We start from the raw sequence: 21,180 nt of genomic DNA, 5'->3' as shown, positions 1-21,180 counted from the left end.
CGACTTGTCTTTTTCGTCTGCATTCCATCCTCAGACTAATGGCCAGACTGAGCGTACTAATCAGACCTTGGAGACTTACTTGAGGTGTTTTGTGTCCGCTGATCAGGACGATTGGCTTGATTTTTTGCCATTGGCAGAGTTTGCCCTTAACAATCAGGCTAGTTCTGCCACTTTGGTTTCTCCATTTTTTTGTAATTCAGGGTTTCACCCTCGCTTTTCGTCCGGTCAATTGGAGTCTTCGGATTGCCCTGGAGTAGACGCTGTGGTTGATAGAATACATCAGATTTGGGGACAGGTTGTGGACAATCTGAAGTTGTCCCAGGAGAAGACTCAACAGTTCACTAATCGTCATCGGCGTGTCGGTCCTCGTCTTTGTGTTGGGGACCTGGTTTGGTTGTCTTCTCGATTTATTCCTATGAAGGTCTCGTCTCCTAAGTTTAAGCCTCGGTTTATCGGCCCTTATAGGATTTTGGAGGTTCTCAATCCTGTGTCCTTTCGTTTGGACCTCCCAGCATCTTTTACTATTCATAATGTTTTTCATCGGTCATTATTGCGGAGGTATGAGGTGCCGGTTGTTCCTTCTGCTGATCCTCCTGCTCCTGTGCTGGTTGAGGGTGAATTGGAGTATGTGGTGGAAAAGATCTTGGACTCCCGTGTTTCCAGACGGAAACTTCAGTATCTGGTTAAGTGGAAAGGTTATGGTCAGGAGGATAATTCTTGGGTGACAGCATCTGATGTTCATGCTCCTGATTTGGTTCGTGCATTTCATAGTGCTCATCCAGATCGCCCTGGTGGTTCTGGTGAGGGTTCGGTGCCCCCTCCTTAAGGGGGGGGTACTGTTGTGAATTCTGTTTGTGGGCTCCCCCGGTGGTGTTTTATGGTAGTGCCACTTATTTGCCTTCTTCTATCCTTGATCACCTGTTGCCACCCATTAGGGGAGTTTCCTATTTAAGGCTGCTTGGCTGCTGGTCCTATGCCGGCCAACAATGTATCAGTAGCATTCTGTTGCATTCTCCTGCCTCAAGCTCCTGTTCAGCTAAGTTGAATTTTGTTTCTTGTTTATGCTATTTTTGTCCAGCTATCTGCAATGTGACTCTCTGTAGCTGGAAGCTCTCGTGGACTGAAATTGCCACTCCAGTGGCATGAGTTGTCACTGGAGTTTTAAAGTAATTTCAGGATGGTGTTTTTGAGTAGTGTTTTGAAGTTGACCGTGAAGTAACTCTTCCCTGTACTTCTGCTATCTAGAAAGCGGACCTCACTGTGCTAAATCTGCTGTTCATCCTACGTATGTCTTTTCCTCTTGACTCACCGTCAATATTTGTGGGGGGCTGCTATCTCCTTTTGGGGTTCATCTCTGGAGGTAAGGCAGGCCTGTATATTCCTCTGATAGGGGTAGTTAGATCTCCGGCTGGCGCGTGGTGTCTAGGGCATCGTAGGAAACACTCCCCGGCTACTTCCAGTGTTGTGTCAGGTTCAGGTCACGGTCACTTTAGTTCCCATCACCCGAGAGCTAGTCCGTTCGTTATTTTTGATTTCCCTGCCATTGGGAGAATCATAACAGACGCCACTCCTCAAATGCCCACTTCATGGCCAATAACTCCCGATTACCAACATCATAGTTCCGCTCAGCAGGCGAAAATTTCCTAGAGAAAAAAGCACATGGTCTCATCACAGAGCAACCAGGGCCTTTCTGCGACAAAACAGCTCCGGCACCGATCTCAGAAGCATCCACTTCAACCTTGAAGGGAAGTGAGACATCAGGCTGGCACAAAACAGGCGCCGAAGTAAACCGGCGCTTCAGCTCCCGAAAAGCCTCCACGGCTGCAGGAGCCCAATTAGCAACATCAGAACCTTTCTTGGTCATATCCGTCAAAGGTTTAACAACGCTAGAAAAATTAGCAATAAAAAAGACGGTAGAAATTAGCAAAACCCAAGAACTTCTGAAGACTCTTAACAGACGTGGGTTGAGTCCAATCATGAATAGCTCGGACCTTGACTGGGTCCATCTCCACAGTAGAAGGGGAGAAAATAAAACCCAAGAAGGAAACCTTCTGCACTCCAAAGAGACACTTTGAGCCCTTCACAAACAAAGCATTATCACGCAAAACCTGAAACACCATCCTGACCTGCTTTACATGAGAATCCCAATCCTCAGAAAAAAACAGAATATCATCCAGATAAACAATCATAAATTTATCTAGATACTTCCGGAAGATGTCATGCATAAAGGACTGAAACACTGAAGGAGCATTAGAGAGCCCAAAAGGCATCACCAAGTACTCAAAATGACCTTCGGGCGTATTGAACGCAGTTTTCCATTCATCTCCCTGCTTAATGCGCACAAGGTTGTACGCACCACGAAGATCTATCTTGGTGAACCAACTGGCACCCTTAATCCGAGCAAACAAGTCTGACAATAGTGGCAAAGGATACTGAAATTTGACAGTGATTTTATTCAGAAGCCGATAGTCAATACAAGGTCTCAAAGACCCGTCTTTCTTGGCCACAAAAAAGAATCCCGCACCAAGAGGGGAAGAAGATGGACGAATATGTCCCTTCTCTAAAGACTCCTTTATATAAGAACGCATTGTGGCATGCTCAGGTACAGACAGATTAAATAATCGTCCCTTAGGAAATTTACTACCAGGAATCAAATCTATAGCGCAGTCACAGTCCCTATGAGGAGGAAGGGCACTGGACCTGGACTCACTGAATACATCCTGATAGTCCAATAAATACTCCGGAACTTCAGAAGGAGTAGAAGAGGCAATAGAGACCGGCGGGGAATCGCAATGAATTCCCTGACAACCCCAACTTGACACAGACATAGCCTTCCAATCCAAAACTGGATTATGGGTCTGTAACCATGGCAGACCCAAAACGACCAAATCATGCATTTTATGCAGAACAAGAAAACGAATCACCTCCCGATGTTCAGGAGTCATGCACATGGTCACTTGTGTCCAATACTGCGGTTTATTCTCCGCCAATGGCGTAGCATCAATTCCTCTAAGAGGAATAGGATTTTCCAAAGGCTCCAGGACAAAACCACAGCGCTTGGCAAACAACAAGTCCATAAGACTCAGGGCAGCACCAGAATCCACAAATGCCATAACAGGGTAGGAAGACAATGAGCAAATTAAAGTCACAGACAAAATAAACTTAGGCTGCAAATTACCAATGGCGACAGGACTAACAACCTTTGTTAGGCGTTTAGAGCATGCTGAGATAACATGTGTAGAGTCACCGCAGTAAAAACACAACCCATTCTGACGTCTATGATTTTGTCGTTCAGTTTTAGTCTGAATACTATCACATTGCATTGAGTCAGGTGTCCGTTCAGACAATACTGTCAGAGAATTAGCAGATTTGCGCTCCCGCAAACGCCGATCAATCTGAATGGCAAGAGTCATAGAATCATTCAGACTTGTAGGGATGGGAAACCCCACCATCACATTCTTAATGGCCTCAGAAAGGCCATCTCTGAAATTTGCGGCCAGAGCACACTCTTTCCATTGAGTAAGCACGGACCATTTCCGAAATTTTTGGCAATACACTTCAGCTTCATCCTGGCCCTGAGAGATAGCCAGCAACGCTTTTTCTGCCTGAATTTCAAGATTAGGCTCCTCATAAAGCAATCCGAGCGCCAGAAAAAACGCATCAATATTTGCCAATGCAGGATGTCCGGGCGCCAATGAGAAGGCCCAATCCTGAGGGTCGCCCCGCAAGAAAGAGATAACAATTTTAACTTGCTGAGCTGAGTCTCCAGACGAACGAGGTCTCAAAGATAGAAACAATTTACAGTTATTCCTAAAATTCCTAAATTTAAATCGATTTCCAGAGAACAGCTCAGGAATAGGTATCTTAGGCTCTGACATAGGACTACAAGTAACAAAATCCTGAATGCCCTGCACTCGTGCAGCAAGCTGATCCACACTAGTAATCAGAGTCTGAACATTCATGTCTGCAGCAGGGCTTCAAGCCACTCAGAGAAAAAGGGGAAGGAGAGAAAAAAAACAACTCAGATCTTTTTTTTTCTTTTAATCCCGCTTCAGCGATGCATTAAATATTCTCTTTTAGGCCTGGAATACTATTATGATCCTAGTGGTAGAGGATCTCAGGAGTTCCAGCTAAGTCCGCAAACACAAAAACCAGCTCATAGGGAAGTGGTAACTTGGCTGACCGCATACCTGATCCTGGCACAACAACTAGAAGTAGCCGGGGAACGTACCTACGTTGATTCTAGACGTCTCGCACCAGCCGGAGAACTAACTAACCCTTTCAGAGAAAATAAGACCTCACTTGCCTCCAGAGAAAAGACCCCAAAGTTATTATACAAGCCCCCAACAAATAATAACGGTGAGGTAAGAAGAAAAGACAAACGTAAGAATGAACTAGATTTAGCAAAGAGAGGCCCACTAATTAATAGCAGAAAATAGGAAGAGGACTTATGCGGTCAGCAAAAAACCCTATAAAAATATCCACGCTGAAGATCCAAGAACCCCCGCACCGACTAACGGTGTGGGGGGAGAATATCAGCCCCCTAGAGCTTCCAGCAAAAACAGAAATCACATTTTGAACAAGCTGGAACAAAATAAGATCAAATGCAAAAGGACAAAAATAAGAAAGCAGAACTTAGCTTATCTTGCAAAACTCAGGGACCAGGAGTCAGGAGGAAAACAGACATAGACTGATTACATCGCTTCCAGGCACTAGACAGAGTTTCCAGGAAGTCTAAATAGGAACACCCAAGGCCTAACGAACCAGGTGGGTACCAACCTGGGGAAGGATAATCCAAGTGCCATACCGCTAGTGACCACAAGAGGGAGCCAACAAATATAGTTCACAACAGTCCCCATAATAACAGTGATATCCACAGTGCCCCATAATAACAGCGATATCCACAGTGCCCCCATAATAACAGTGATATCCACAGTGTCCCCATAATAACAGTGATATCCACAGTGCCCCCATAATAACAGTGATATCCACAGTGTCCCCATAAAAAGTGATATCCGCAGTGCCCCCATAATAACAGTGATATCCACAGTGTCCCCATAATAAGTGATATCCGCAGTGCCCCCATAATAACAGTGATATCCACAGTGCCCCCATAATAACAGTGATATCCACAGTGTCCCCATAAAAAGTGATATCCGCAGTGCCCCCATAATAATAGTGATATCCACAGTGCCCCCATAATAACAGTGATATCCACAGTGCCCCCATAATAACAGCGATATCCACAGTGCCCCCATAATAACAGTGATATCCACAGTGTCCCCATAAAAAGTGATATCCGCAGTGCCCCCATAATAACAGTGATATCCACAGTGTCCCCATAATAAGTGATATCCGCAGTGCCCCCATAATAACAGTGATATCCACAGTGCCCCCATAATAACAGTGATATCCACAGTGTCCCCATAAAAAGTGATATCCGCAGTGCCCCCATAATAATAGTGATATCCACAGTTCCCCCATAATAACAGTGATATCCACAGTGCCCCCATAATAACAGCGATATCCACAGTGCCCCATAATAACAGTGATATCCAGTGTCCCCATAATAAGTGATATCCACAGTGCCCCCATAATAACAGTGATATCCACAGTGCCCCCATAATAACAGTGATATCCACAGTGCCCCCATAATAACAGCGATATCCACAGTGCCCCCATAATAACAGTGATATCCACAGTGTCCCCATAATAACAGTGATATCCACAGTGCCCCATAATAACAGTGATATCCACAGTGCCCCATAATAATAGTGATATCCATAGTGCCCCCATAATAACAGTGATATCCACAGTGCCCCCATAATAACAGTGATATCCACAGTGCCCCCATAATAACAGCGATATCCACAGTGCCCCCATAATAACAGTGATATCCACAGTGTCCCCATAATAACAGTGATATCCACAGTGCCCCCATAATAACAGTGATATCCACAGTGTCCCCATAATAATAGTGATATCCACAGTGCCCCATAATAACAGCGATATCCACAGTGTCCCCATAATAACAGTGATATCCACAGTGCCCCCATAATAACAGTGATATCCACAGTGCCCCCATAAGAACAGTGATATCCACAGTGCCCCCATAATAACAGTGATATCCATAGTGTCCCCATAATAACAGTAATATCCACAGTGTCCCCATAATAACAGTGATATCCACAGTGCCCCCATAAGAACTGTGATATCCACAGTGCCCCCATAATAACAGTGATATCCATAGTGTCCCCATAATAACAGAAATATCCACAGTGTCCCCATAATAACAGTGATATCCACAGTGCCCCCATAATAACAGTGATATCCACAGTGCCCCCATAATAACAGTGATATCCACAGTGCCCCATAATAAGTGATATCCACAGTGCCCCATAATAATGGTGATATCCACAGTGCCCCCATAATATCAGTGATATCCACAGTGCCCCATAATAATGGTGATATCCACAGTGCCCCCATAATATCAGTGATATCCACAGTGCCCCCATAATAATAGTGATATCCACAGTGCCCCCATAATAACAGTGATATCCACAGTGTCCCCATAATAATAGTGATATCCACAGTGCCCCCATAATAACAGTGATATCCACAGTGCCCCCATAATAACAGTGATATCCACAGTGCCCCATAATAACAGTGATATCCACAGTGCCCCCATAATAACAGTGATATCCACAGTGCCTCCATAATAACAGTGATATCCACAGTGCCCCCATAATAACAGTGATATCCACAGTGCCCCCATAATAACAGTGATATCCACAGTGCCCCATAATAACAGTGATATCCACAGTGCCCCCATAATAACAGTGATATCCACAGTGCCCCCATAATAACAGTGATATCCACAGTGTCCCCATAATAACAGTGATATCCACAGTGCCCCCATAATAACAGTGATATCCACAGTGCCCCATAATAACAGTGATATCCACAGTGCCCCCATAATAACAGTGATATCCACAGTGCCCCATAATAAGTGATATCCACAGTGCCCCATAATAATGGTGATATCCACAGTGCCCCCATAATATCAGTGATATCCACAGTGCCCCATAATAATGGTGATATCCACAGTGCCCCCATAATATCAGTGATATCCACAGTGCCCCCATAATAATAGTGATATCCACAGTGCCCCATAATAACAGTGATATCCACAGTGCCCCCATAATAACAGTGATATCCACAGTGCCCCCATAATAACAGTGATATCCACAGTGCCCCCATAATAACAGTGATATCCACAGTGCCCCCATAATAACAGTGATATCCACAGTGCCCCATAATAACAGTGATATCCACAGTGCCCCCATAATAACAGTGATATCCACAGTGCCCCCATAATAACAGTGATATCCACAGTGTCCCCATAATAACAGTGATATCCACAGTGCCCCCATAATAACAGTGATATCCACAGTGCCCCATAATAACAGTGATATCCACAGTGCCCCCATAATAACAGTGATATCCACAGTGCCCCATAATAAGTGATATCCACAGTGCCCCATAATAATGGTGATATCCACAGTGCCCCCATAATATCAGTGATATCCACAGTGCCCCATAATAATGGTGATATCCACAGTGCCCCCATAATATCAGTGATATCCACAGTGCCCCCATAATAATAGTGATATCCACAGTGCCCCCATAATAACAGTGATATCCACAGTGTCCCCATAATAATAGTGATATCCACAGTGCCCCCATAATAATAGTGATATCCACAGTGTCCCCATAATAATAGTGATATCCACAGTGCCCCATAATAATAGTGATATCCACAGTGCCCCCATAATAACAGTGATATCCACAGTGCCCCATAATAACAGTGATATCCACAGTGCCCCCATAATAACAGTGATATCCACAGTGCCCCCATAATAACAGTGATATCCACAGTGCCCAATAATAACAGTGATATCCACAGTGCCCCATAATAACAGTGATATCCACAGTGCCCCCATAATAACAGTGATATCCACAGTGCCCCATAATAACAGTGATATCCACAGTGCCCCATAATAACAGTGATATCCACAGTGCCCTGTTATGGTTCTCAATGGCAAGAGAACATAGCCCAGCAAACATACGAACTAGCTCTTGGAAGGATGGAAACTAAACTGACCATGAACTAAACCTGCCGCACAACTAACAGTAGCCGGGTAGCGTAGCCTGCGTTTTATCCCTAGACGCCCAGCGCCGGCCGGAGGACTAACTAATCCTGGCAGAGGAAAATATAGTCCTGGCTCACCTCTAGAGAAATTTCCCCGAAAGGCAGACAGAGGCCCCCACAAATATTGGCGGTGATTTTAGATGAAATGACAACCGTAGTATGAAAATAGGTTTAGCAAAATTGAGGTCCGCTTACTAGATAGCAGGAAGACAGAAAGGGCACTTTCATGGTCAGCTGAAAACCCTATCAAAATACCATCCTGAAATTACTTTAAGACTCTAGTATTAACTCATAACATCAGAGTGGCAATTTCAGATCACAAGAGCTTTCCAGACACAGAAACGAAACTACAGCTGTGAACTGGAACAAAATGCAAAAACAAACAAGGACTAAGTCCAACTTAGCTGGGAGTTGTCTAGCAGCAGGAACATGCACAGAAAGGCTTCTGATTACAATGTTGACCGGCATGGAAGTGACAGAGGAGCAAGGCTAAATAGCGACTCCCACATCCTGATGGAAACAGGTGAACAGAGAGGATGATGCACACCAGTTCAATTCCACCAGTGGCCACCGGGGGAGCCCAAAATCCAATTTCACAACAGTGCCCCCATAATAACAGTGATATCCGCAGTGCCCCATAATAAGTGATATCCGCAGTGCCCCATAATAACAGTGATATCCACAGTGCCCCCATAATAACAGTGATATCCACAGTGCCCCATAATAAGTGATATCCACAGTGCCCCCATAATAACAGCGATATCCACAGTGCCCCAAAATAAGTGATATCCACAGTGCCCCATAATAACAGTGATATCCACAGTGCCCCCATAATAACAGTGATATCCACAGTGCCCCATAATAACAGCGATATCCACAGTGCCCCATAATAACAGTGATATCCACAGTGCCCCATAATAACAGTGATATCCACAGTGCCCCATAATAACAGTGATATCCACAGTGCCCCCATAATAACAGTGATATCCGCAGTGCCCCATAATAACAGTGATATCCACAGTGCCCCCATAATAACAGTGATATCCGCAGTGCCCCCATAATAACAGTGATATCCACAGTGCCCCCATAATAACAGTGATATCCACAGTGCCCCCATAATAACAGTGATATCCACAGTGCCCCCATAATAACAGCGATAGCCACAGTGCCCCATAATAACAGTGATATCCACAGTGCCCCCATAATAACAGTGATATCCACAGTGCCCCCATAATAACAGTGATATCCACAGTGCCCCCATAATAACAGTGATATCCACAGTGCCCCATAATAACAGTGATATCCAAAGTGCCCCCATAATAACAGTGATATCCACAGTGCCCCCATAATAACAGTGATATCCACAGTGCCCCCATAATAACAGTGATATCCACAGTGCCCCATAATAATAATTCCGGTATCTGTAGTCACTGTTTCAGCAATGATGTGCTGTAGATATTCTTGATTCTGGGAAATTGGGTGACAGCACATGTGGGAGCTGTAGTATCATCCATATTGACTTTCTCTGTTTCCTGATCCGCAGCTGTTTGACAGAGAGCTGTGCATCCGTCAGCTGAGATACTCCGGAATGATGGAGACCATCCGGATCCGCAGGGCTGGATACCCCATACGTTACACCTTTGTGGAGTTTGTGGACCGATATCGAGTGTTAATGCCGGGGGTGAAGCCTGCGTACAAACAGGTAATATCTACTATATAATTGTCTAAGGGTCACTTCCGTCTGTCTGTCTGTCCCGGAAATTCAGCGTCTCTGATTGGTCGCGGCCGAGAATTAGTCCCTCCCTACTCCCCAGCCGTCAGTGCCCGCTCCATACTCCCCGCAGTCAGCGCTCACACAAGGTTAATGGCAGCGTTAACGGACCGCGTTATGCCGCGGTGTAACGCAGTCTGTTAACGCTGCTATTAACCCTGTGTGACCAACCTTTTACTATTGATGCTGCCTATGCAGCATCAATAGTAAAAAGATCTAATGTTAAAAATAATTAAAAAAATAAAAAATAGTTATATACTCACCGTCCGTCGGCCCCTGGATCAGGAACAGGGCCTTTCTCGCTCCTCGCGGCGCTCCGGTGACCGCTTCATGCATTGCAATCTCGCGAGATGATGATGTAGCGGTCTCGCGAGACCGCTACGTCATCATCTCGCGAGACCACAATGTACTCTTGGGACCGGAGCATCGCGAGGAGCATCGGTAAACGCCTCGCTTGGATCCGGGGGCCAATGGAGGGTGAATATAGAACTATTTTTTATTTTAATTCTTTTTTTCAACAGGGATATGATGCCCACATTGCAATATACTACGTGGGCTGTGCAATATACTGCGTGACTGTGCTATATACTACGTGGCTGTGCAATGTACTATGTGGGCTGTGCTATATACTACGTGGCTGTGCTATATACTACGTGGGCTGTGTTATATGCTACGTGGGCTGTGCAATATACTACGTGGGCTGTGCAAAATACTGCGTGACTGTGCTATATACTACGTGGCTGTGCAATATACTATGTGGGCTGTGCTATATACTACGTGGCTGTGCTATATACTACGTGGGCTGTGTTATATGCTACGTGGGCTGTGCAATATACTACGTGGGCTGTGCAATATACTGCATGACTGTGCTATATACTACGTGGCTGTGCAATATACTACATGGGCTGTGCTATATACTACGTGGGCTGTGCAATATACTGCATGACTGTGCTATATACTACGTGGGCTGTGCAATATACTATGTGGCTGTGCAATATACTATGTGGCTGTGCAATATACTACGTGGGCTGTGCTATGAACTACGTGGCTGTGCTATGTACTAAGTTGGCTGTGTTATATGCTACGTGGGCTGTGCAATATACTGCATGACTGTGCTATATACTACGTGGCTGTGTTATATACTGCGTGGGCTGTGTTATATACTACGTGGGTTGTGCAATATACTGCATGACTGTGCTATATACTACGTGGGCTGGGCAATATACTACGTGGGCTGTGCTATATACTACGTGGGCTGTGCAATATACTGCATGACTGCTATATACTACGTGGGCTGTGCAATATACTACATGGGCTGTGCTATATACTACGTGGGCTGTGCAATATACTGCGTGACTGTGCTATATACTATGTGGCTGTGCAAAATACTACGTGGGCTGTGCAATATACTGCAAGACTGTGCTATATACTACGTGGCTGTGCAATATACTACGTGGGCTGTGCTATATACTACGTGGGCTGTGCAATATACTGCATGACTGTGCAATATACTACGTGGCTGTGCAATATAATATGTGGCTGTGCTATATACTACGTGGGCTGTGCAATATACTACGTGGGCTGTGCAATATACTACGTGGGCTGTGCAATATACTGCGTGGCTGGGCAATATACTACGTGGCTGTGCAATATACTACGTGGCCTCTTATATACTACATGGCCGGCTGCGAACAATCAGCGACAGGCGCAGTCCGGCCGCGAATTGGCGCAGGATTTGAACCACGCTTCGCTAATTGGTCACGCCCTGATGGCCGAATCCTATGTATTCAATGTATTATTCTAAAATCTTCATAAATAAACTACATATATATTCTAGAATACCCGATGCGTTAGAATCGGGCTACCATCTAGTATATATATATAGTCCTGGCTGACACATATGGATATCTTGCAGACGGGAGAAGTCTATCTCATCCTGCAACTCCTTAAAACCCACGTTGTCCCCACTTTTAGCAAATCCAAAAAGATACAACAATACAAAAAACATAAACAGAAAAATGTTGATTTTTTTTGTCTTTTTTTGTAGGGGGATCTGCGAGGGACTTGTCAGCGCATAGCGGAGTGTGTGCTGGGCAAGGATGATGACTGGCAAATTGGGAAAACCAAGATTTTCCTAAAGGTATCATGCACAGTGTTCAGTGATGGGATTAGGATACAGTTTAGGATAAAACTTCGGACCTGATTACTTATTTTCTTCTAATTTTTGGTGTTTTCCATCTGTTTTTCACTTACGTCTTATTTTTGCGCATTTTTATTTGTTTTCTCCTGTGTTGTTTTTTTTCTCTTTGTGTTCGTCATTGTGGGCAGGGTTTGGAGTTTCCTGAAGTTTTGCGCTTATTCATCGATTGCAACTTTTAGTTGGAAAATTTTTACCTTTTTTTTGTGACTGTGCAAATTTGCAACGTTTTAGCTGAACAGGCAACTTTGTGCTCCAAGGTTAGAAACAAAAATATAGAGCATTTTTGATTTTGCGCTAAATTTATGAACCACTCTTAAAAACTTTGCACATCCATCAGCGAATGACACAACACAAAAAAAGAAAAAACAGACTGAAGAAAAAGATGAAAATGATGAATCAGGACCCTCCTGTCTGTCCCCAGTTGTAGCATGGAGGTCATAGAGCTAAGTCTCTCTCCAAAAGTAGATTGGCACCAGGGGGACACTATGTCTGACACCATCTGGAACAGAAAGATCTACACTCACCGGCCACTTTATTAGGTACACCTGTCCAACTTCTTGTTAACACTTAATTTCTAATCAGCCAATCACATGGCGGCAACTCAGTGCATTTAGGCATGTAGACATGGTCAAGACAATCTCCTGCAGTTCAAACCGAGCATCAGTATGGGGAAGAAAGGTGATTTGAGTGCCTTTGAACGTGGCATGGTTGTTGGTGCCAGAAGGGCTGGTCTGAGTATTTCAGAAACTGCTGATCTACTGGGATTTTCACGCACAACCATCTCTAGGGTTTACAGAGAATGGTCCGAAAAAGAAAAAAAATCCAGTGAGCGGCAGTTCTGTGGGCGGAAATGCCTTGTTGATGCCAGAGGTCAGAGGAGAATGGGCAGACTGGTTCGAGCTGATAGAAAGGCAACAGTGACTCAAATCGCCACCCGTTACAACCAAGGTAGGCCTAAGAGCATCTCTGAACGCACAGTGCGTCGAACTTTGAGGCAGATGGGCTACAGCAGCAGAAGACCACACCGGGTACCACTCCTTTCAGCTAAGAACAGGAAACTGAGGCTACAATTTGTACAAGCTCATCGAAATTGGACAGTAGAAGATTGGAAAAACGTTGCTTGGTCTGATGAGTCTCGATTTCTGCTGCGACATTTGGATGGTAGGGTCAGAATTTGGCGTAAACAACATGAAAGCATGGATCCATCCTGCCTTGTATGGAGCATCTTTGGGATGTGCAGCCGACAAATCTGCGGCAACTGTGTGATGCCATCATGTCAATATGGACCAAAATCTCTGAGGAATGCTTCCAGCACCTTGTTGAATCTATGCCACGAAGAATCGAGGCAGTTCTGAAGGCAAAAGGGGGTCCAACCCGTTACTAGCATGGTGTACCTAATAAAGTGGCCGGTGAGTGTATATCTGGTGCTACTTCGACACGCTAAGTCAAGTGTAATGTAGAAGAAGATTTGGATCCAGGTCTGTCGCCACTTGTAACAGATCTGTATCTGGTACCACTATGACATTCCGAGCCAAGACTGGTGCCAAGTGTAAAATGGACAAGGTCATCAGACTCCAGGTTTATTGTGGTGCACCATGTGTGTCACCATCTGTAACAAGAAGATCTGTATTTGCTGCAAGTATGACACGCCAAGACTAGCCTGGTGCCAAATCTAAAATGGAGACATAGATACGTCACCAGATTTAAGTGTGGCTCCTTTTCTGTCACCGTCTGTAACATGGAGATCTACATCTGGTGGTACTATGACATCCAGAGCCATGTCTGGTGCCAAGTGTAAAATACAGGCATAAATCTGATACCAGATCCAAGTCTGTAACTCTTTCTAACATAGAGATCTGGTAATACCTTGGCTTGGAGAGCAATATCTGGTGCCAAGTGGAAAAAAGAAGATGATCTGAGGTGAAATGCCATATCAGTCACCATTTCTAACAGATATCTGGTGCCACCATGACATGTAGAGCCAAGCCTGGTGCCAAGTGTAAAATGGGGAACTAGATTGTGTAGTGCAGCGGTAGCACACTGTGCAGTGATGAGGCAGTGACCCAGCAAAGTTCAAAGCAAAACATCTCTTTAATGTTAAACTCAAAGAAACACAGCACACGATATCCTCCGGATCACAGCCGGGAAACAGGACCGTCTACTTCCAGTACACAGCTGGGCACATATCCTCTGGATTTAAGTCACTAAACATGCCAGTCCACTTTCATGACCTGTTACCGTGGGCGATTGCACCGCCGTGTCAATGTTCTACTCACTGCACTACACAGCACACGATATCCTCTGGATCGAGGCCGGGAACCATATCCTCCAGTTTACAGTCACTAATCACGCCAGTCCTCCTCTGACAACTTACCGTGGGCGACTGCACCACTGTGTATGCTGTGGGTGCCAAGCTTCTCAGCTGCCTTGCCTGTTTGGCTCCACTGGCCTGTGTTACCTCACACAGGTGGAGTGCTGCAAAACCTTCTTCTCTGTACTCCTGCCAACACCAGACTGACACTGACTCTGAGCCTGACACACCCAAACCCTATACTGCAGGGTTTTTTAACTAGCAACTTGTGGCCTTCAGCCACATGGAAAACCCGGCCAGGAATGAAATGGACTGCAACACTACCATCTGTAGTCTGTTTCAAATACAAAAGCCCAGAGCACGTTTTCCCTAAATCTGCCTTGGACAACTAGCATGTCCAAGACATATACTCACTGTAGTCTGCAATGCAACCACAGCTACGCCTGTGACTGCAATGCTCTCTCATGGCCTCAGTACGCCTCCTTGCACATCCTGGGGGGAACATACAGTAACCTAGTCACCAGTCACTGCCTCACAATTGGCACCAGATCTAAGGTTTCACGCCATGTCTATTACCGTTCCTAATACTGAGCTCTGTAGCTAGTGCCAAATGTAAGGCCACGTTCAAGCGGCCATCTTTTTGGGCAGGGTTCTGCGGGAGTGCACAAAAGACAATACACGGATAGTCGTCTGACCAATATTAGTCTATGCACAGATTTTATATCACTTGTGACCAGACAAGCGCATGCAATAGCAGACAGCTCATGCGCCCATCTATGCTAATCAATATCCAAAATTAGCAAAAATGACAGACCCAATTATTAATACAGAAGTCGATCTGGGACCATGTTTTATAGGGGACACCATCTGTGACATAAATAACTATATCTGGCCCTACTATGAAGTGCGGAGCCAAGACTGGAGCCAAATGTGATAGAGAAGTAGATGTGGGACCAGGTTTTATAAAGGAACGTCTTGCCTGTCTCCATCTATAACATCGGCATCTATATCTGCTGCCTCCATGACACGCAGAGTCAAGTCTGGTGCCAGAAGTAATGGAGGAGGTCTGGTGCCACTAAGTCTTATATAGTGAACCATGTCCATCACCATCTATACCTTTGAGCTGGTGCCAAGTCCAGAAAATGTGATGTAGATTGTATGGTGCTGGGCTGGATTTTATACCTCTGTATTCACATGGTGTATACGTGGGGCTACTATGACGTGAAGAACCAAGTCTGGGGCCAAATGCGAAATGGAGAACTAAAATTTGCACTGACCAGATCCTAGTGGTACCATATAGGAGCATTATTCCAGGGCTTAGAAGGAGGCATTTATGACACTCTGAGGGGCACCTGTTTAATTCACCATCTATGACATCCATTAATCAGACTTAATTCCGGAAGAGGACTTTAGGGTTCCTTTCCTAGAAAGTCCTTGTCACTTTCCCGTATTTTTGCTGTCCAGCCCCGCACAATCCATTGAGAACATTTTATGACATCCCATCCAGTTCAGAATTCCCTCATGTCTTTTATCGGGACTCTGCAGATGTCAATCCTGGAGGAAATGCATGTAGGAAATGGAGGTTTCCCCACCAGGAAATGGAGAGAACAGCTGGTCAGTCAATCCATAACATCAACATGTGCAAAAAAAAAAATGCGAGGAGTCACCATGGCTGGGTCAGGCCAAGAGCTTTGCACGTGTTTCTATGGAAGAATGTTCTGTATTTATACACAGAGATTTTTGGGGGTCTTTGCAGAAGTCTATTAGTAGTCATCAGAAAGCTGTGTAAGGGGGTGGTAGTAATTTTAGGACGTATTTTAGAAGGGGCAATATTTCTTCCTGAGTCATCGATATTTATTGTGGTGGGGCTAGGTTAGTATTTTTATACTGTTCATAGGAACAGAAGTCAATACACAGCAGTCAAAAAAGGTCAAAACCTGAAGGGCTGAGGGTTTTTGGGAGGAAATGGAAGGCTAGGACTTCTCAGAAGAAAATGTTGGGGCTTAAAGTAAGCATTTTTACATCATTGTTAAAATGAACCAGAATCCCCAAGAGTTTGACAAATGTTGGGATGTGTTCATACATACTAACAGCTGTTTTATTGCAGGACCACCATGATATGTTACTGGAAATCGAAAGAGACAAAGCCATAACAGACAAGGTCATCCTCATCCAGAAGGTGGTGCGGGGCTTCAAGGACAGGTGAGCTTGCCGGAGCAATAAGGCCATGAAATCTGTCCGAAAACTGTAACAGACCCTCTTCATACCTTGTGCTATGTATACTACTTTGGTGTGGTGGACAAGTAAGGCTCCTAAGTCACCAGGGCCAATCAGACTGGAAGGGAAAGTCTACTTTTGGGTGGGTCTTGGCTTAACCCTTAACCACATTGTGATTTTCCATTTTTGCAATTTCGTTTTTTGCTCCCTTGTTTCCCAGAGCCATAACTGTTTTTATTTTTTTTTGTCAATATAACCGTATGAGGGCTTGTCTTTTACTGGATGAGTTGTACTTTTGAATGACACCATTGATTTTACCACATAGTGTACTAGAAAAAGGGAAAAAAATGCAAAAAAAATTTCCACAATTGATTTTTGGGTTTTTTATTCACCATGTTCACTAAATGCTAAAACTGAACTGGTAATATGATTACTCAGGTCTGTACAAGTACGCAGATACCAAACATGTATAGTTTTTTTTTTATTTAAGTGGTGAAAAAAAAAAATTGGAAAATTTGTTAGATAAAAAAAAATTGACTTATGTCACCGTTTTCAGAGACCGTAGGGTCTCCATTTTAGCAATCTGGGACTGTGTGAAAGCTTATTTTTTTGTGTCCTGAGCTGAGGTTTTCTTGATACCATTTTGGGGTAGATATAATGTCTTTATCGCATTTTATTGGAATGTTGCAGTACACCTTTCTGTAAAGTCAAATGGCGCCCTTTTCCTTTTCAAGCCCTGCTGTGCGCCCAAACAGTTCTTTTCCTCCACATACTGGGCATCAGCGGACTCAGGAGAAATTGCACAACAAATTGCATGGAGCAATTTCTCCCGTTACCCTTATGAAAATGCAAAATTTGGAGCTAAAAACGATTTATCTGGGAAAAATGTGATTTTTTAATTTTTATTTTAACGGCTCTACGTTATAAACTTCTGTGAAGCAAGGTGCTCAATACACATAGAGGTAAGTTCTCTAAGAGGTCTAGTTTCCAAAATGGTGTCACTTGTTGGGGGTTTCCACTGTTTAGGCACATCAGGGGCTCTCTAACCATGACATGGCGTCCACTAATTATGCCAGCAAATTTTGCATTAAAAAGTGAAATGGTGCTCCTTCACTTCCGAGCTCTGCCGTGCACCCAAACAGTAGATTTCCCCCACATATGGGGCATCAATGTATTCAGGAGAAATTGCACAACAAATTGTATCATCCATTGTCTCCTGTTACCCTTGCAAAAGTTAAAAAAAATAGGTCTAAAGGAAAAATTTTGTGAAAGAAAAGTAAATGTTTATTTTTCCTTCCACATTCCAAAAATTCCTGTGAAGCACCTGAAGGGTTAATACATTTCTTGAATGTGGTTTTGAGCACCTTGAGGGGTGCAGTTTTTAGAATGGTGTCACTTTTGGGTATTTTCTGTCATATAGGATACTCATACTTACTTCAAATGTGAGATGGTCCCTAAAAAAATGGTTTTACAAATTTTGTTGTAAAAAAGAGAAATCGCTGGTCAACTTTTCACCCTTAACTTCGTAACAAAAAAAAAAATTGTTTCCAAAATTGTGCTGATGTAAATTAGACATGTGGGAAATGTTATATAATAACTATTTTGTGTGACGTGACTCTCTGCTTTAAGGGCATCAAAATTAAAAGTTAGAAAATTGCAAAATTTTGAACTTTTTCGACAAATTTCTGTTTTTTTCCAAAAAATAAACACAAGTCATATCAAAGAAATTTTACCCTGATCATGAAGTACAATATGTCACACAAAAAAAATATCAGAATCAGTGGGATCCGTTCCAGAGTTATAACCTCATGAAGTGACAGTGGTCAGAATTGTAAAAATTGGCCTGGTCAGGACGGTGAAAACAGGCTTGGGGGTGAAGAGGTTAGGTATACTGCTGTAAGGTCAATGATACCCCAGACTTTGTACGTTTTGTGACATTTTATATTTTATATTTTTAGGTCCAATTTCGTAAAAGTTAGAAAATCAGTACTTCTGATCCAGAGATATTGGAGAGGATACAACTGCAGGAGAAACTACACAGTGGTAAGGTCACGAGTAGATAATGGAGGAGGACGCAGTTCTTGCGAAAATTCATTCAATTTCCCTTTTAATAGAGAGTTTTATTCCACCCCTGAGAGCAATTGTAGTCAAATCATGCAAAAAAAATCAGATTTAGGCTATGTGCCCACATTCAGGATTGTTTGCAGAATTTTCCTGAACCAAACTGGACTCCTTTCGCAGGAAATCCGCATGCGTTTTTCTCGCAGATTTTTCACCTTTTTTTTTTTCGCGTTTTTTTCGCGTTTTTTTCCGTAGCTTCCCAATGCAATAATATAGCTGCAAATCTGCTGAAATTCTGCAAAATGAATGAACATGCTGTGTTTTTTTCCTTCGATGCGTTTTGTCGCGGAAAAAAAACGCAGCATGGGCACAAAAATTGCGGAATGCATTCTAAATATGGAATGCTTAATGTAAGTTTTTTTTAGTGTTTTTGCAGTGGAAAACCGACGAAAAAAACGCTAAAAAAAACCTAGAAAACCTGAACGTGGCCATATAGCCTTACATGCGGGATCAAGAACTCTGCTTGTTGACTATGAATGAAACCATTCTTAATGAGCGATGCCCTGTCCAAATGATAGAGGAGTATGACTCGTTACACTGATCATGTAGGAATTTGTATAGATTTTCAGTCTCTCAGGAGGAGGGGGGTATTTCCATTCACTGACAGCAATCAGAGGTCTTGAGGATGTTGGGAAACTTGAGATGAAAGTGTCAGAATAAAAACTAATCCCTGAATTCAATAATGAATTGTGCCTTCATTGCATAGTGTCATCTCTTTGTATCAGATGAAAATAGGATTTCTGAGGCTGCAGGCTCTCTACCGCTCCAGGAGGCTCCACCAGCAGTACCATATTGTTCGCAAGCGGGTTAGCCATTTCCAGGCAAGATGTCGAGGATACCTGGTCCGAAGGGCCTTCCGTCACCGACTTTGGGCGGTTTATACCATTCAGGCCTATTCTAGGGGAATGATCGCCCGAAGACTTTACAAGCGTCTGAAAGGGGAGGTATGACATAGTCTGTACTGTGTAAAGAAATGTGTACTAATTTAATAAATCATAAGGTGGAAGATAAAAGGACCTCCAAGTACTGTCTTTGATACTGTCCTTTTTCTCCTACTAGTATCAACGCCGACTGGAAGCAGAGAAGATGCGTCTTGCAGAAGAAGAGCGTTTCAAGAAGGAGATGAGCGCCAAGAAGGCAAAACAGGAAGCAGAAAAGAAACATCAAGTAAAGAGTCACAGGGATTGTCTATGTAAAATAAGTGTGAATGTACTGCTATAATACTGCCCCATGTACAAGAAAATAGAACTACTATACTGCTGCTCCTTATGTACAAGAATATAACTACTATAATACTGCCCCTATGTACAAGAATATAACTACTATAATACTGCCCCCTATGTACAAGAATATAACTACTATAATACTGCCCTGTGTACAAGAATATAACTACTATAATACTGCTCCTATGTACAAGAATATAACTACTATAATACTGCCCCTATGTATAAGAATATAACTACTAAAATACTGCTCCTATGTACAAGAATATAACTACTATAATACTGCCCCTATGTACAAGAATATAACTTCTACAATACTTCTCCTATGTACAACAATATAATTACTATAATACTGCCCTGTGTACAAGAATATAACTACTATAATACTGCCCTATGTACAAGAATATAACTACTATAATACTGCCCCTATGTACAAGAATATAACTACTATAATACTGCCCTGTGTACAAGAATATAACTACTATAATACTGCCCTATGTACAAGAATATAACTACTATAATACTGCCCCTATGTACAAGAATATAACTACTATAATACTGCCCCTATGTACAAGAATATAACTACTATAATACTGCCCCAATGTACAAGAATATAACTACTATAATACTGCCCCTATGTACAAGAATATAACTACTATAATACTGCCCCAATGTACAAGAATATAACTACTATAATACTGCCCCTATGTACAAGAATATAACTACTATAATACTGCCCCAATGTACAAGAATATAACTACTATAATACTGCCTCCTATGTACAAGAATATAACTACTATAATACTGCCTCCTATGTACAAGAATATAACTACTATAATACTGCTCCTATGTACAAGAATATAACTACTATAATACTGCTCCTATGTACACGAATATAACTACTATAATACTGCCCTTATGTACAAGAATATAACTACTATAATACTGCCCCAATGTACAAGAATATAACTACTATAATACTGCCTCCTATGTACAAGAATATAACTACTATAATACTGCCTCCTATGTACAAGAATATAACTACTATAATACTGCCTCCTATGTACAAGAATATAACTACTATAATACTGCTCCTATGTACAAGAATATAACTACTATAATACT

The 21,180-nt window shown here is 43.1% G+C and overlaps 1 protein-coding gene across 1 annotated transcript in view; it reads left to right on the top strand.

The window, feature by feature from the left end:
• The window catches only part of MYO7A (myosin VIIA), a 285,017-nt gene that overhangs the window by 185,725 nt on the left and 78,112 nt on the right, over positions 1–21,180 (top strand). Inside the window, exons 19-24 of the mRNA XM_077298716.1 lie at positions 9,756–9,914; positions 12,031–12,123; positions 16,602–16,696; positions 18,670–18,754; positions 19,558–19,776; positions 19,892–19,999. Of these exons, the coding sequence (XP_077154831.1) occupies positions 9,756–9,914; positions 12,031–12,123; positions 16,602–16,696; positions 18,670–18,754; positions 19,558–19,776; positions 19,892–19,999 (759 nt within the window). The remainder of the gene's footprint in view (positions 1–9,755; positions 9,915–12,030; positions 12,124–16,601; positions 16,697–18,669; positions 18,755–19,557; positions 19,777–19,891; positions 20,000–21,180) is intronic.

Source organism: Ranitomeya variabilis, chromosome 3, assembly GCF_051348905.1.
Source record: "Ranitomeya variabilis isolate aRanVar5 chromosome 3, aRanVar5.hap1, whole genome shotgun sequence".
NCBI classification, from domain to species: domain Eukaryota; kingdom Metazoa; phylum Chordata; class Amphibia; order Anura; family Dendrobatidae; genus Ranitomeya; species Ranitomeya variabilis.
Note: the sequence above shows the minus strand (reverse complement) of the source record. Positions and strands in the feature narration are given on the sequence as shown.